The sequence below is a fragment of the Tachypleus tridentatus genome, chromosome 13 (genome assembly GCF_004210375.1).
Source record: "Tachypleus tridentatus isolate NWPU-2018 chromosome 13, ASM421037v1, whole genome shotgun sequence".
Taxonomy (NCBI): Eukaryota; Metazoa; Arthropoda; class Merostomata; order Xiphosura; family Limulidae; genus Tachypleus; species Tachypleus tridentatus.
The window spans coordinates 108,354,623-108,371,259 of NC_134837.1; the positions used below are offsets into that span (position 1 = coordinate 108,354,623).

The 16,637-nt window shown below is 30.7% G+C and overlaps 1 protein-coding gene across 2 annotated transcripts in view; it reads left to right on the forward strand.

Annotated features, from left to right (window-relative positions):
- Nucleotides 1–16,637, forward strand: part of LOC143239070 (eukaryotic translation initiation factor 4E transporter-like) — a 61,053-nt gene that overhangs the window by 14,850 nt on the left and 29,566 nt on the right. For both annotated transcript variants that reach the window (XM_076479866.1, XM_076479867.1), the window contains exons 7-10: nt 5,271–5,398; nt 8,715–8,874; nt 12,613–12,867; nt 14,359–14,462. In XM_076479866.1, the coding sequence (XP_076335981.1) occupies nt 5,271–5,398; nt 8,715–8,874; nt 12,613–12,867; nt 14,359–14,462 (647 nt within the window). The remainder of the gene's footprint in view (nt 1–5,270; nt 5,399–8,714; nt 8,875–12,612; nt 12,868–14,358; nt 14,463–16,637) is intronic.

A 16,637-nucleotide genomic window follows, 5' to 3' on the forward strand; every position in this document is an offset into this window, starting at 1 on the left:
GTACAGTATTATAAAGGTAACTAAATTTTAAAATTAGAAATTTATTACATTAGATTAGGTGAAATAAAGAAAATTATTACACTGCCTGTGCCTTGAGTGATTTGACAGGGTAATGGGAGTTACACATTCACCAAATGATTTACAACTCATGTGATGGGGAAATTATTTAGGCATGGTTTGAAGCACAACAAAACTTAATTAGAAACAGAAGAATACTGTTAAGAGATTTAAGCTACTTTGGAGAAATAAATTTGAATTTCATGATACAATTTGAAGTCATTCTAGAATGAATAAAAAGCAATTTAGATTTATTTCATATTTTGTATATTTGTTGTGAGGTTGGTCAAGTTAACCTTGTGTAGAGTTAGGGTAAAAAAAATAACAGACAAAATATAAAGTTTTATTTTATAAACTGACATTCTTTAGGAGGGTTTGCAGATTATGCAAGTAAATATTGAGAATTTTCAAATGAAAACCATTTTGAACTGTAATGTAAAATCTCCCTGCTCTTGGAGCAGTCATCACTTTGGCTCTGTATATTTGTGTAGAAATTTTTAGTAAAAATACTTATTAAAAGTTATTGTTTTTTTCTACAAGACTTAATGCTTGCTGAAAATTTTTGAAGCCACACAAATATAAAAGTTAGTATGGAATCTATAAAGGTCAGTTTTGGGGTCACAAACTTGACTGATTCAACTGAGTCTGTGGTGAGAAAGTTTAGTCTGCATATTTATGAAACAGGGGTATTTAAAAAAACAGTTAGTCAATAACCAGAATTCAGATTTTATTCTCAGCTCACTTGCAATTTCATGTGGTTCATTGAATACTTGTGCATTTCAGGAAATATTTATTTTAATTAAAATAGTTTAGTTATGTAAGTATCAAGTCAGTAAAAAGAAGTGAAATTCATGTGTTCCACTGTAACTGAAATCTGTGAATGTCATTCACAGTAACACTAATTGTGGTAAGACACACTGAATGCATTAATACTAATTAAATTCACAAGTGAAATGTTGAAGTTTATTACTAAATGACTGTCAAGTACAGTAAAACCTGTCTAAGCCAGAAACTGCATAGGGCAGAAATCTGTACAAGCCAGAAATATCAAAATTTTGCAGCATTATCTTAAGATCTCTCTTAAAAAGGCTGTCTATATGGCAGAACCTGCGTAACGTGGACAGAAAACTTTCACCCATCTTATCTGTCAACAAGTAGGATTAGAATTTGAGAAAGGTGGGAAAATTGTTTTTGATTAAATATTAATAAATTCTTTTAATTAACAACTTGTTTAAACTTTCAACTGTTCATTTAGTCGTTTTACCTCCAGGTACAACATTAGTTCTACAGTCACTAGATAATTGAATTATACAGTGTATAAAAATTGATGCTTCAGCATATTATTGTAAACACGGACAACTGTAAGAGAGCATCTGAAATAACCATGAAAATTGACATGTTGGATGTAATTGCATTTGTAAGTCATTTAATCAAATGCGTAAAAGATGAATGCATAATAAAGTGCTTTCCAAACTGTGGATTTATTCTTGATAATGGCAGAGATTGTGGAGAAGTTTGTTATGATGATTCTAATGAAATCCAAATTCTGATTGAGAAGATTGATGTAGATGATTCTGTGAACGTTGACAAGAATGTTTTAATAGAAACTGATGAAATTTATTTAAAATCTATATAAGAGATTCAGAAGATGAACAAAATTAAAAAGATAGTGAGGAAATAGATCCTATGTTAGTTTTAAGAGTTTGTCTGGTTTTGGCCAAAAGCTAATTTCTTTCTGATTCAGTTTTCTTGAGGTTTGACATACTGTTTATGTGCAGTTAGGACTGATAAGTATATATAAGATGGTACACATATTCATATGTTCATATCATATTCATTTCCCACTTCAAAGGCAAAGAACATACCTGTTCCAGGTGTAGTGCTGTACTATACAAGTGTGCTTTAGTTTCAACTTGAAGTATACCCATTCATTTTGTGCTGTTGCTTTCCACTTTGTTTCTATATGTGCTTACTTCTACTGAAAATGTATTTCTGGTAAGTACTTACCTCCTTTCACACACTTGCTACTCTTCCTCTTCACTGCCAATATTGAGCAAAAATAGCAGAGGGAGCTAGCTGCAGTAATTTTTGTGGTGCAGTACTGGTAGTGAAAAGTAGTCACATGATATGTACATATTAAAAATGGCACAACATTGATGGGGTGTACAGACTGGTGCACTGAGTACAAAAAGGCTTTAGAGAGCAGAAAGAAAATCAAGGTAGCATTGTGTGTATTTTCAGTGTAAGATACATACTAACTTTGATAAGGGATTGTTTGTGTGAAGTGGTGTTATTATATGTCACTCCTTCCTTCACAGTTTTGTTTTCACAAGTTGGAATCAAAAATGAAACTTGTCAGGGTATGACTGTTGTTAATAAGGAAGCAAATATTTACTCTTAACCTGGGCTGTATTTTTCTTGTTTTTTATTTGAACCTGAATTTTGGAGAGAAAATTCGAACTGTATTTATTCCAACATAGTACTAATTTATACATTTTGAAAAAAGTAAAACAAAACATTTACCTTGGACTTTGCATAAAATGTTTCTAGCCTAGGTCAAACAACATACCTTTGTACCTTCTTTTGGGTCTATTGAAGATAAATAGACATTATTTATGTCCCTTGCTTATCAAGTGTTTCAGTTGAGAGTTTTTGAGTTTAAAAACACTTGATTGAAATGTAATCCTTCAGTAGATTTGTTTATGTCTCTTACTTTTCAGCTGAATTATGTTGTCTAAAACATGTCATTATTATTTATTCTGTATCTGATATTCTTCTATGATCTGTTTTCTATTCAGTTAACCCTTTCATGATAGGCTTGATATAATAATCACAAGTTCATCTATACATTTGCATATGTTGAGTATTGTGTTATAATTTTTGATACAGCATGTATATCTTCACAAAATGTGGTAGACTTTTAGTAAAGTTTACATGTTGTTCTTGCACAAAAAGTCAGATTTTGTAATGAAATATTTGAAGTAAAGATTTGTGTGTGAAAATAGTCTGTTTCTTTACTAGTCCAAGTGCAAAGTGATTTCATGTTACAATTAAGAAAACTTATTCATTCAAAAACTCTCAAGTATTATTTGTATAATCTCTTAAATATATTTCAAATGTCTGTTTTCTGTGAGACTTCATATTTTGTTATTTTTATACTCTTAATTATGTAGGACCTGCCACTTGACCAATCTTGTAACCAGCATAAAGTATATTAGGGAATAAAGTTTATGCTTTTTTCATGCTAGAATGACTATATATTATAATACAAAAATACAAATGTTTAGTCTAAGTTTCTTAAGTCTCATAATGCTATATATTATATATACTGGGTGGCCCATAAGTCCGTACCCATCCATATATCTTATGTATCCAGTGTATCTGTGTGCTGTCCCTCGTTATTCACGCTGCATAATATTATGCGACGCCATGTTCTTTGAGACATTTTCCTCAACATGGCAGGGATTATTGTTCCAAATGCTGCAGTAACAGCTGCCTTCAACTCATCATTAGTATTATAACATTGTTTAGACACAACATATGGATGGGTAGGGACTTATGGGCTACACTATGTGTGTATTATTTTTTATTATATTGACCTTCCAGTCATGTGTAGCTAACATAAGTTGCATTGATGTGGTGCAAGTGCACTCGTGGCTTGCATAGTAATATAAAACTGACCTTTAGTTTTCCTAGCCTTGACTGTGTTTTAGTGGACTAGTGCTTTGTAATATACAGTCACATTTCAATTATTATACATTATATAATATTTGTTATTATTATTTAGAAGTAAGTTATTAAACTTATTGTTCTTAAAATATAGAACAGTAAATCAAGAAGTAAAGCAAGCATCTCTTTCTACAACCTTTGAACTCATTTGCTGCAGGGCAGTGGTTGCTAAACCTTTTAAAATATTAGGTTTATGTATATAGTTGGATGACCAAAAAAAAAATCTTAAATAACTATACTGATTATATACATTATATAATATTTGTTATTATTATTTAGAAGTAAGTTATTAAACTTATTGTTCTTAAAATATAGAACAGTAAATCAAGAAGTAAAGCAAGCATCTCTTTCTACAACCTTTGAACTCATTTGCTGCAGGGCAGTGGTTGCTAAACCTTTTAAAATATTAGGTTTATGTATATAGTTGGATAACCAAAAAAAAAATCTTAAATAACTATACTGATACCAAGAATTTCACTATAATTTATTAAGCCTAGTAACTAAGATGTATTTAAATTTTTTAAAAAAATATGAAATTTCGAGCAGTCTAAAGACACAACCTACCTTTTTAAAATCTTGGTTTGAAAGAATGTGGTAGCCTTTTCACAGATGAAAATGACTAAGAAAACCATTAGGGGGACATTCCAAGCTGTTGATTGGTTATTCATATGTCATAAAGAGAAATAAGTGTATATAAGGGATTGTTTCCAAACATTGAAAGAGGAGAATGGGGCCACTGTGTTTGATTCAGTACATAAACCATATATGAGGTTCTTATTTTATATTCTAGCTTGTAGATATTGATAATTTGAGTTCCTTATTAATTTGAAACCATAGACTTAGCATTTTGATATTACAAACATCTAATTTGAACATATGCTGCATTCATCATACCTCATGGCACACAACAATATGTATTTAGATGTGTTCTTTTGATATTTATTTTTAAATTAAGAAATTAACTGATATATAATATTAAAGTTTGAATTATAATCTACAGTTTGATTCCAAACTTATTGACATAAAGTTATAAAATAATGGTTCAATAAAATTTTGAATGCAAGTTAACATGAGATAACATAGCCTTGTATTGTTGTTTCCTCAGCATCTTTACAGAAAATTGAAAACATTGTTAGTATATACTAACATGTCAATTAGGTACATGTTGTATATAAAAAATGGATAATAATTCATTTTTGTGATGGCAAACGTTGGGAAATATCTTCATAAAATGTATTTGGAACACTTTTTGTTGTCTGTTTTATTATGAAACCTGTGATGAATATTGAAATTTCATATAAAGATTGTTTTATGGTTTAAAACATTTTGTACAGACATACATAAAACCTGAGTGAACACCATTTTTTAAACATTTATTATTGAAAGAATAATATTTATCATCTGTTATAAACTTTACAGATGTCAGAATTGGGTAAATATTTTTCTCCTGTTTTGTTTTGTTACTCATTTTACTCTCACATTAGTTCTCCCAGTTTTGGATGAATCTGAAGATTCTGAGCAGACTGAAAATGAACCACCACCAAGGGACCCAAGTCCAGGATTTGACTTCAATGAAATATTCCAGATGGACCTTATTCCTGGCATAGTGTCTGTACGTTAAGTTGAAACACTTCTATCCTGATGTTTTATGACTTAGCTTTACATTGGAGGAACTTGTGCTAAAATATTGGAATATTAAATGCATATCAGTACGAGTTTGTGTGTTGAACGACATTTTTCTAAATACTAAAGTTGAATCCTTGTTGATCATTAATTCTGAAGGAGTGAATTAAATGTGCCTTTTAAGCTCTATGTGCAATCAAATATTATTTCAGGTGAAAGAAGAAAACATTGGATTGTTTTAAAAGTCAAAAATGATTAAATAAAGGCAAATTACTGTGACAGCATGCTGTGTAATAATTAGAGTAAGAAAGAAAAACTGTGAGCTAACAATATTTGTAATTCAGTATAGACTGTTCAGAGAAATGTTATAATAAATAATTAGGTTTATAAAATGCACATAACAGAAATTATTGAAAAGTGATTTAACTTGAGAATTAGTTTGATAAGTTAGGTTTATATAAAGTTGGCTAGGAATTGAATAATGTGCATTGAAGGATCAGGTACAAGCTTTGTATTTGTAGTTTTTTTTGCACTTTTTGGTTTTAATTGATCAATATAATATATACATTACTGTGCAAAGGTGTTGGAACAAGAGATTATTTTATCATTCTATCCATTTTATGGAGCTAATTCTTCCACCTCATTACAGAATCTAAATTTATACACTGTTATAGTAATGCTTGACTGATTCCTGTTGACAGTTGAATGTGCCAGGGTAAGAATGCTTATCAGTCTTTATAGAATTCCCATATAGAAAGGCATGTCATAAGGGTTCTGTTGGAATGAACATACTGATCAAATTTAGGGATTGAAATAACTTTTAAGGTATCCCATATAGTGTCTTAACCATTTGGAAAGCAGTTAGAAAGGAGCTAGCATATGAGACTGCTATATACCAGAGGAAATAAATTTAATAGCATTTCACAAATAAACCTATATAAATATAGTGTTTAACACCGTATATTAAGTTTTGTTGTCATGCCACAGCCCAAACAACATAGAGCATTATCAGTAGAGCAGAGAGTTTACATAAAAGCTTTACATGATGCTAGTTGGACTCTCCAACAAATTGATGCAGATTCAAAATATTCCCCAAACATAGTTGAGTACACCCTAGATCATGAGACCAAAATAGGTAAATTTGAAAATAGGAAAGGAAAAGGCAGAACACCTAAACTAAATAATACTGATAGTAAGTATCTTTGTTTATGCAGCCTTTAGTAAAGAGGGAAGACTGCAACTGATCTCGAGCATGAGATAAGTGACCATTTACCAAATGATAGAAAAGTGTCCAGAACTACAGTATTAAGAAGACTCAATGAAAATGTGATTGTTTAGCAGTAAAAAAACCATTACTTCAATCTCCCAATGTTGTCGAGAGACTGAAATCGGCTAAAAAGTACAAAACTGGATTGTTTATGCTTGGAAAATGGTGTTATGGATAAATAAGTCCAAGTTTTCAATATTTGGTTCAAGGTGCATGTTGTACTACTGGCAAAAGAAAGATGAAAAATACTTTCCTCAATATTTAGCATTTACTGTGAAGCATGGGGAAAATAGTGCAGTGGTTTGGTCTGCTGAGGCAGCAGGTGATATTTGCAAAATAGATGGAATAATGGACCAGCACAATACCATCAGATATGATCCATCATGGTATGCCCAGTGGTTTACATATTATTAGAAAAGAATTCTACTACCAAAAAGGTAATGACCCCAAACATTCATCCAACCTATGCAGCAATTACTTGGCTAAAAAAGATGCTGGAGTCATTCAGATGATGCAGTGGTACCCACCGAATCCCAATTGAGCAGATCTTGGATTTGGTAGATCAAAAACTTGACAAATCAAAGGTACTTCCAAAGAAACTTTATAGGAGTGTGTTAGAAACAGTTGAAGTAAAATCCCAATGGAAACTGATTAAGTATGTTGCAACAATACCTCAAAGTTTGTCAACAGTTATTAAAGCAGGGGGGGACAAAGTATTAACTGTTTGCTTAACTCAAGTACTTCCACTGAATTTCTGTTGCAGTAAGTATGATTAATAAACTTTTGATGTTTCACCTGTGATTTACCTCCCATTGTTCTTTGAAAGTAACCTGAAACCTGATTTTGACTTGCAATCTCTTTTACATTCACAAGCTGCAAAAGAATTTTCAATAATGTCTGAGAGACTAGAGTGTAAATGGATATGGGATTGTAGAGGGAGTTGCAGTTAGATGTTAGGTTATTAACCTGCTTATTCTGATAAGTATGCCATGTAAGTGTTTCCCATGTACTTTACAGCTGAATTATTGCCTTTGCCACAGGATATGTTGTTTTCTTATTTCATGAGATGTACAGGCTGGTTGAGTAGCCTTTACAATGATTTAGAACAAGACAGGAGGCTGATTTGATAGTAACCTTCTGCACCATTATTTGTACTGAAAGTAAGGAGTATTCCTTATTTTAGATTAATCGGGTGTTCTACCTCTGAATAATTCTGTTACAAGGTCCACCCTACCTTAGTACTGTTGTTTGAAATGCACCATGAATTTACCCTATTTCTTTCTTAATTGGGAGGAGTTCATCTTGCCAGTTTTATTATGTACATTATTCCCTATAAGATCTTCTCAATGTGAGATTGTAGCTACCTTGTTCTGTGGAAAGGCAGGAAACACTTCTGAAATTATCTTTTTCATTACTTGAAAATTTATTTGAGATAAATACTTGTCTTTCCATAGAAACACTCTTGGCAAGAATGTAGTGTTCATAAAGTCTTCAAGGAGAGTATTATCCATGGAAGATGTCTCATCTTCTATTGATGAAGCAATATAATTTAATACTGATTTCATCATAGAACAACACAGTATATTTTATCATATATAGGAGTGAGAGTTGTGTTCAAAAGCTTGACACATATGCAAAATCATTTTAGCAGTGGCATGAAGTAGTAACTATGTGTTATGTGGAGATATGGTTACCTAAGATGCATGTTCAGGTTGGGAAAATATTAAAGGATAATATTTATACCATAAAAATATATTTAGACTTTTACTGAGAAGTGAAATCATAGCTGTTCTTAAAAATGCTGATAACTAGAAAATGAGAGATATGAAAAGCTGTGTGATCTACATTTCAATTTTTCTAAAGATTCATTTATGAGAACACTATGCTATTGTTCTTGTGTTACAAACATCACTTAATGTAGGTTGGCATGTATAAAATCTGTTCTGATACAGTTTTATACAGCATAAATCTACAGAGATACCTTTCAGTTATCAATAAAATAATGTTTTATAAGTTAGTGTGATACTTTTATTTCCAGAATGGGGACACAGAAGAACCTAAACCCAATATTTTCATTGAAAACAGTAAATTCAGTAACTGGTTTCAGGATGTAAAAACCTTGGTAGGGGATCAAGAGCCTGAAGGTGACAGTCAGCATTCTTCTTTCCAAGATGAATTGGTTGCAAACATGTTAAAAGGTTAAGTGTATTTTGGTTTTGAAAAGTAATGATTAGCAGACCTTGTATAGTTGGCTAAGTTAATGAGTTATATGTTAACATATTAATTGTTATTAAATTTCTGTGGATTAAACTGACTAGGTTATCCATTGTGTATTGACATAATAGTAGTAGTTATTAGGTTGTTTGCATTGCCAAGTACTTTGGTAAGGTGTGATCATGGTGATGGCTGTCATGTTTTGTGTATTGTGAAAACTGAATATATGTTAGGTTTTTGCTGTTTCATTTTTATTTAACATAATAAATGTTAATAAAATTACCCCTTTTCAAAAGTCTGTAATGTATACGTTATCATTGGATTTTTTTTTTTCAGTGAGTGTTAATATTGTACAACAAATAGCTGTCATTTTTCATTAGATGGAAATTAGCTATTTTGAAAAATTGTTTATTCTTATTGCAATTTTGTTTACTGTTGCATGAAGATAAACAGTCATTGTTTTTCTTAATCTGAGAATGTTATTAATGAAATGTTTATAAACTGTTATACTGGATGAAATTGTCATTTCTCAGTTTTTTAGCACTGCCATGATGAATGAGCACATTTAAGGTGTAAAGTGTGTACTTAGATGTCAAACATCAAAATTTAAGTAAAAATAATAATTCTAACTACTTCAGTAGTTTTTAACTCAGACATATTCTGAACCACTTGTTTAGTTGGAAAATATTCAGTTTAATTTCTGTACATCTCCAAGGACTTTTGCCATTTAAAATAGTACAGAACCCTGTTTTGCTCATGTTACAACCTTTACACAGCATTATATTCAAAATTTAATTAATTTGTTATTATTTTGTACCAATAAATTTAGCATCAAAATTTAGTTAACTAATTGTATTTCAATATTATATACATTTTATGTTCTTCATTTTATACTGTAATATTTTAAAACCCTCAGTTTCATCCTGGTATGAGAATTGTGACATTTGATCTCCTTGGTCTCCCATCTTCTCTCATTCATTTACAACCCTTCTCAGAAGTAGAACATTTATCATAAATTACTCAATATAATATAGTTAGTACTAAGGCAAACCAAAACTCTTATAATCTTCAATCTTATTTGTTTATGAAGCTATAAACTAAAAAATTATACACTTGTTACATACTCTATTTTACAAATTGCTATCCCTGATATTGTATGCTATTATTTATAACCAATAAAAGGTCATATATTTTAATCTGTTAAATGAAATAATACATTGTATTCTGTACAAAGAATTGTCCATTTTGCTTCCAGTTCAAACTTTATTTGTATATGAAACACACTGATGAACTTAGCTGAATTTTTATTGCATCTTATCATATTGTTAGAAAGACAGAAAAATTATGATATAGGACATTGCCTGCTTTTTATGAATTGTTATACTGTGTTTCTAATTGTGTTATGCAATGAATCCTTTCTGTGTAAGCTCGTTGAATCAACTGAGTTTGTAACTTTTATAGTCGTTACAGTTTCCATAACCATAACTTAATACAATATGTGTATCTTACAACATTTAGCAGACTTCTTGTAAACATGAGGACATTTATACACAAAAAATTAGATTTTTTTAATTATGTATTTTTAATAAAATTTTGTCTTTGAATTTATTCACTGGTTTTGTTTACCATTTCTTAGTGCAAAGTAATTTTCATGTGAAGATTAAAAATGTTTTATTCGTCTGAAAGTTTTCAAGTTTTATTTGTGTAATCTCTAAAACCTTCAAAATAATCATAAAATGCTATTTTTCAGTAAACTGAATTTTATAGTAGAAATATTAATTTAGACATGAATCATATATTGGTATAACTAAAGTTTAAATAGTTGTATAATGTTATGAGCTTTAAGCTACTTCGGATAAACAATATTGTTTTCCTCTTACAATTTACAGTTATTCTAGAAAGAAAAAAGGTGATCTAGATGTACTTTAATTTTTTAGGGTGGCTACAAGGTTGGTCAAATTGACATAATCTGTATGTAGTTAGGGTAGAGAAAGTAACAGACAATACAAAGTTTTACTGAAAAAAATTGGCATTCATTAGAAGGATTAAGAGATTATGCAAATACATATTGAGAATTTTCAGATGAAAAAAGTGTTTTTAATCTTAACATAAAAATCAGTTTGTACTTGGAATATTCAATACTTTGAATGAGCTTGATTCCATGTATTAATGGAGAAATTTTTAATAAAAATACTTTATTAAAAAATATTTCTACACAAAAAAACCAGTGATTTTTACTGGAAAAATGCCAAATTTCTTGAAGATACACAAAACATATAAAAATGTTTAGTGTGATGAATCTCTGTTACTTGTAGTTCCTTGGTCATTACACATTTGGTGTAGTGCACCTAGTTTGTCTGTAAAGTGTTAAGCAACACATTTATTGTTTTGAATTTGTTTAGAATTTTTCTGCCCATCCCAAAGTATATATATATATATATAGAAACTATCATCTTGAGAATATCTTGTTTTTTACATGATTTTTCTTTTTATGTTTGTGATTTCATTACTACAACCTTTAATTGCAATGCTTTTATAATGTTTCAGCATGTGGTCTAAACAGTAAATAATTAAACTTTTAAAATGGTTATGTCCAATGTTTAACATTTTGGTGCTCCAGCTATTTTAAACCATGTGTTAAGCCAGTAACTGGCATTGTTTACTTGTGTCAAAAAGACATCAGAAGCAGGGATTTCAATTTCAAAAACTGTTCAGCAAATCTATAAGCACTTGAGGCTGTGCAATAACAGAAGTATCAGTTAAATTAGTACATGTAGTTTGGACAGTACCATCCATCAACTGATGTCGGTATTCCAGTGTCACTGTCAGTGTATGGATTGAAAAAGTCAGCTATGGATGAATCAGCTTGAACATTTCATTGATCTGTACACTCCAGGGCTCTCTCTGGTTCAGACTTAGAATCACTAGGCTCATAATTACTATTCCTGTATACATTATCCTCCTCATACAACTCTGGATCAGATTCTTGTAAAATAGTTTCACTCGGATTAAAACTTCTGCACAACCTTGCCATCTTATAGCTATAATGGTATCTAAAACAAACCACAGCAGAAGTATCAGGTTACTTGACTTGAAATATTAATGAAATATTTTTCCTGTCATACAGTTGGACAGCATGCACATAATCATTGTACATGGGTAAGAGACTAAAATTGTAACCTCACATGTAGTTAGTTACTTTGCTGATTGGCACGTTAATGCATAATTAGTGCTTGACTAACAGAAATTATTGATATATAAAAACATAGTTAACAGCAAATGTGTTAAATATATGTGCTTAGTGAGAGAATGCACTTTTTTTTTAATGAGACAAGCTGGTAAAAAAACCTTGTAGAAAAGAATTGTTTTTGTTGTTTTTTTTTTTTAAACAACTTCTAATATATAGAAAAGCAGGTGGATTGTAATAACAATACATTCCAACAATGGCTTTTTATGTCATGTTGCTTAGCAGCATATGTATATATGTTTTTCTTTTATGCTAAAATGGTTTCAGGATATACATGCTAATAACCTGAGCAAAGTTGGGTACTTTAGCTAATGATGCAGAATCTGTATTAATGTTTTGATCAGGTGGTATATTTTCCTGAGCTGTTTATGAATTAAAGATATTTTTTTGTAATGGTGAATAAGGATTTCTGAGTAAATATTATCAAACAGTTTGTAAATTTATTTTCTTTAATCCATTTATTTTCTTACTGTAGGTATAGATGATTCTCATTCACTCATCCAGTTCTCTCCTCCTGCAAATGCTTCTGATACCTCTTTCCTAACTACAGATGCTTCATTACCACAAGCTCTGTTTCAAGCAGATCCTTTGCAGCTTAATTTATCTCAGAATAAGTGGTCCAAACCAACACAAGAGAAAAATATTTTGGACATTCTAAAGAATGCCAACATTAATGTTCAGCCATTGCTTAATGGTGATAACTTAGAAACAGCTGATTTGAAAGAAAAAGGTAAATGGTTTTGTTTCCACAAATATTATTATAGAAATTATGGTTACATGCATATTAATTTCAGTAGATAGTTATATGGATATGTGATGGAAGGAAAACTGTTTGAACTAGAGAATATTAATATCAATTATTCCATACAAATTCATTATTGCTACTTATTTGAAGTAAACTTTTTTTAGGATCTCTTTTTATAAGGTAAGTTTACAGATCATTATTTTATTCAGATTTAGTTTCTGATTAAGTAATGGATCCACAGAAAATCTGGAATGCATCAAAGAATGAAAGAAATTTTTTTTAAATCTGTAATAATTTTGAAGTATTGTCATGTTACTGTGTATGGTTATGCTCTATCTGAAAACTGGGCATCTTTACAGTAGCTCTGCAATGTAGTTTTCATTGTAAAAGGCTTTATTTTTAGGTTGTCACATTCAAATTGCACTCCTTATCCATGCAGACTTTCCATAATACATCTACTGTATTATAATGACAGTTTTATAGTACCTGTTTTACTAGTTCATAGTACTTTACAGTACTTGTTTTACTAGTACATACAAAGACATCCATCTGTCAATTTATATGAACTAGTAAAACAGATACTATAAAATTGTCATTATAATACAGTAGATGTATTATGGAAAGTCTGCATGGATAAGGAGTGCAATTTGAATGTGACAACCTTAAAATGCACTTTTCTTTTTCATACTAATTGGAGTATGTTGTAGTTGGGTGTATATGTCAAAGAATAAAATTACTTCCACATGATGTGTAGCTTTTCGAAATAGAGATTCTTCTTGATTGTATTTTCTACTGTAGCCAGTGACTTGTGAGTAGCTTTTTCCACTGACCTTTGTGTTATGTTCTGCATTCTTACTTGTTTAAGATGCTGCACTTTGATTGCAATTGCTGGGGTCTCTCCCTGATTACTCTGGTTCTCCAGATTTCTGCGTATTTCTTTGGTTTCCAACATTCTTAATTACAATGGATATATGTCCCAGTCTTCAGAATTGTAAATTTTCAATGAAATCTTTTTTATTTGTGTATGAAAATTTTATGAGAAAGATTTGTTACATACATTTCCCAAAAGCATTTGGTTTTCAATGGTGTGAAATTATGTAATATTGAAAAATGTCAAAATGTAGTTACGATACTTTGTGTTCCACCACAACTTAATATTGTTTATGACTGGCTGATATGTATATTCATAATTATTTTAACATAATTTAATATGGTCTAAATAATATGATACTTCATTTATGAATCATCAATTTGATAGAGGTAATGTGAGATGAGAACTGTAAATGTGATTTATATTTCATTAACAAATAAAGTCAGTCTTATCAAACTGATGACATGTTCAACAGCTGGTGCTTTTAACATAAGATTTGTGTGTGTGCCTTAGTTAATTATTTACCATTTGTATAATTTTACATCTCATCTAGTTTCACTCATGGGATTTAATATTTAAACTAACAAATATATACATTGTTTTAGAACTAGCTCAAAAGGCCATAAGTGTGGAAGAAATTGAAGCTGATTTAAAGCAATTAGTCTTAGGAGGGAAAGAGCAGAAAGAAACAAGTCCTTTGAATAAACTGGTAAGTTCTGTTAGGAGTTTTGGTTTGAAATTACTGTCTGAGAGAGGACTGACTACATAAATATGCAGCTTCTACAGAGCTATTCATTAGAAGTAGGACTAATCTATGGCAATTAAAGTCTACTTAAAGTTTGTGGAACTTGACTATTTTCCACTTATCTCATGAAAAAAAAAGTGCATCCTTTAAATTTATATTAATCTTTATCACTAAAGAAAAATGTTTGTTTATTCTATAAGTTACTGACTCATGGTTTTATTTATTTAGTTTTTAATGTTGGGAAGACCAGCCTTTCAAGGTTATTGTGTAGTCAATTAAAAAAATAAAGGCACAAATATTGTATGTTTGATTTTAATGTTATGAAAAATGCTGTAAGTTAATATATAACAAGAGTTATAAAAACTTAATGATCTTTATATCTTGTTATACAAAGTGTAAGACTTGTTAAGTGTGTGTACTGGAGTCTTGATAAAACAAACAAGATACTGGAAATTAGTGAGCACAAGAAATAATGCAGTAACTTTAATAGTGCTTTTAAGGCTAATGTTTCATCCAGTTTTTAAATTTATTCACCAAAATAGGTATCAACTACTCAGTGTAACAGGTAAACTAAAAACTATTTGAGAACATGTATTATTATGATGTACATTAATTCTAAGTTTATGGGAGTGTATCCAAGTATGCTTTTGCTTAACCAACAGAACATTAGTATAATAATTTATTATCCATTAGCACTATTATTTATCATACATAACACACATTAATGGGTGTCCTTAGCCAGTATTACCATTTAAAGTTTTTCAGAGCTAAATATTACTGATTTACAACGTTAGATGATCCCAATGCATGAGTATGTTGTGTTGACATTAATCAACAATCCCATGTAAAGGCAGATTCTATGTAGATTACTGTCCTTTTTGCACTAATAAGATATTGTAGATATTGGGCCATGTTGGTATTCTTGAGAATGAGCTTCCAAAGTCCCAGCAAAATCTATCTGCTCTGGTACTATTACTGCTGTGCCTGTTCCATACATGGATTATGTTCCTGTATGTTTATGTTCGTGGCTCAGATCCGTGCCAGTTGGTAGTTGACTTGGAGTGAGCAATGTGATAACTAGCTTTTCCAAAAAAAAAACCTGTATTGGACTTTGGCTATCTTGCTTCTGTAAGGATCGGAAAGAGGAAGTTGTTCTAACTAGACTACGAAATGGTCACATTTTTTTAACTCATCGTTTTCTTTAAACTGGAACTGATGCACCATTGTGTACTCTGTGTGATACTCCAATAAACCAAATTTTACTTTCTTTCCATCATTATGACTCTCAACGATGATACCATTTACACCACATTCTGTCCCAAGGTTTGTCTATAATGTTAGACAGTGCTATTGGTGATAGTGACACTGTCCACCTTGGAAATGTTTTTAGTTTTTTAAAGGCCATCAATCTTTTTAATGCCATTTAAGTTTTTTAATTTATACATCAGACATCTTTTAGTGAGATTGCCTTTTAAGAATCAAAGTGCATCTAGTTCAATTTGCAATTAGAAAGTGGTCGTAATGTCAAATAACTTGAAACCAGGACTGGAAAGGCCAACTTCAGGTGACTAACACTGCTGTTTGAACTACTTGTTAGTCATCCTGGTGACTTAGTAAAATTTTGCTACAAGTCTTTTAAAATTTTTATTACTTTACTTTTTGAAAATGGCCATAACATCAAATAACTTTGAACCAGGACTGGAGAGGCCAACCTCAGGTGACTGACAGTGGATTTTGTACTTACCTGTTAGTCTTCCTGGTGAGTTATGATAATTACAGTTATGCTACAAAAAGTCCTGTACAACTTGTATTACTGTAGTTTTTCTCTTAATGCTGTAGACTAGATGTAAACATAGGTTTTATGCTTGTTTATTAAATTTGTTTTATTTTACCTTAATTTCCTTTTATAAATGTCCTAATTTTACTTCAACTTTTTACTGAATGTTTGGTGCAGATAGCCATAAAACACCAAACCAACCAACCAAGACCTTGTGTGATATGCAAGTGACTAATTTTTCCAATTGGCAGTTCTACATTGTTGTGAATTTTTTTCATAACTGGTCAGGGTAATATTTAGGAATGTGTACAAGCTAATCATAGTATCCGTGGTTCAAGCTGGTGTTTTGGAATGCAGAAAAG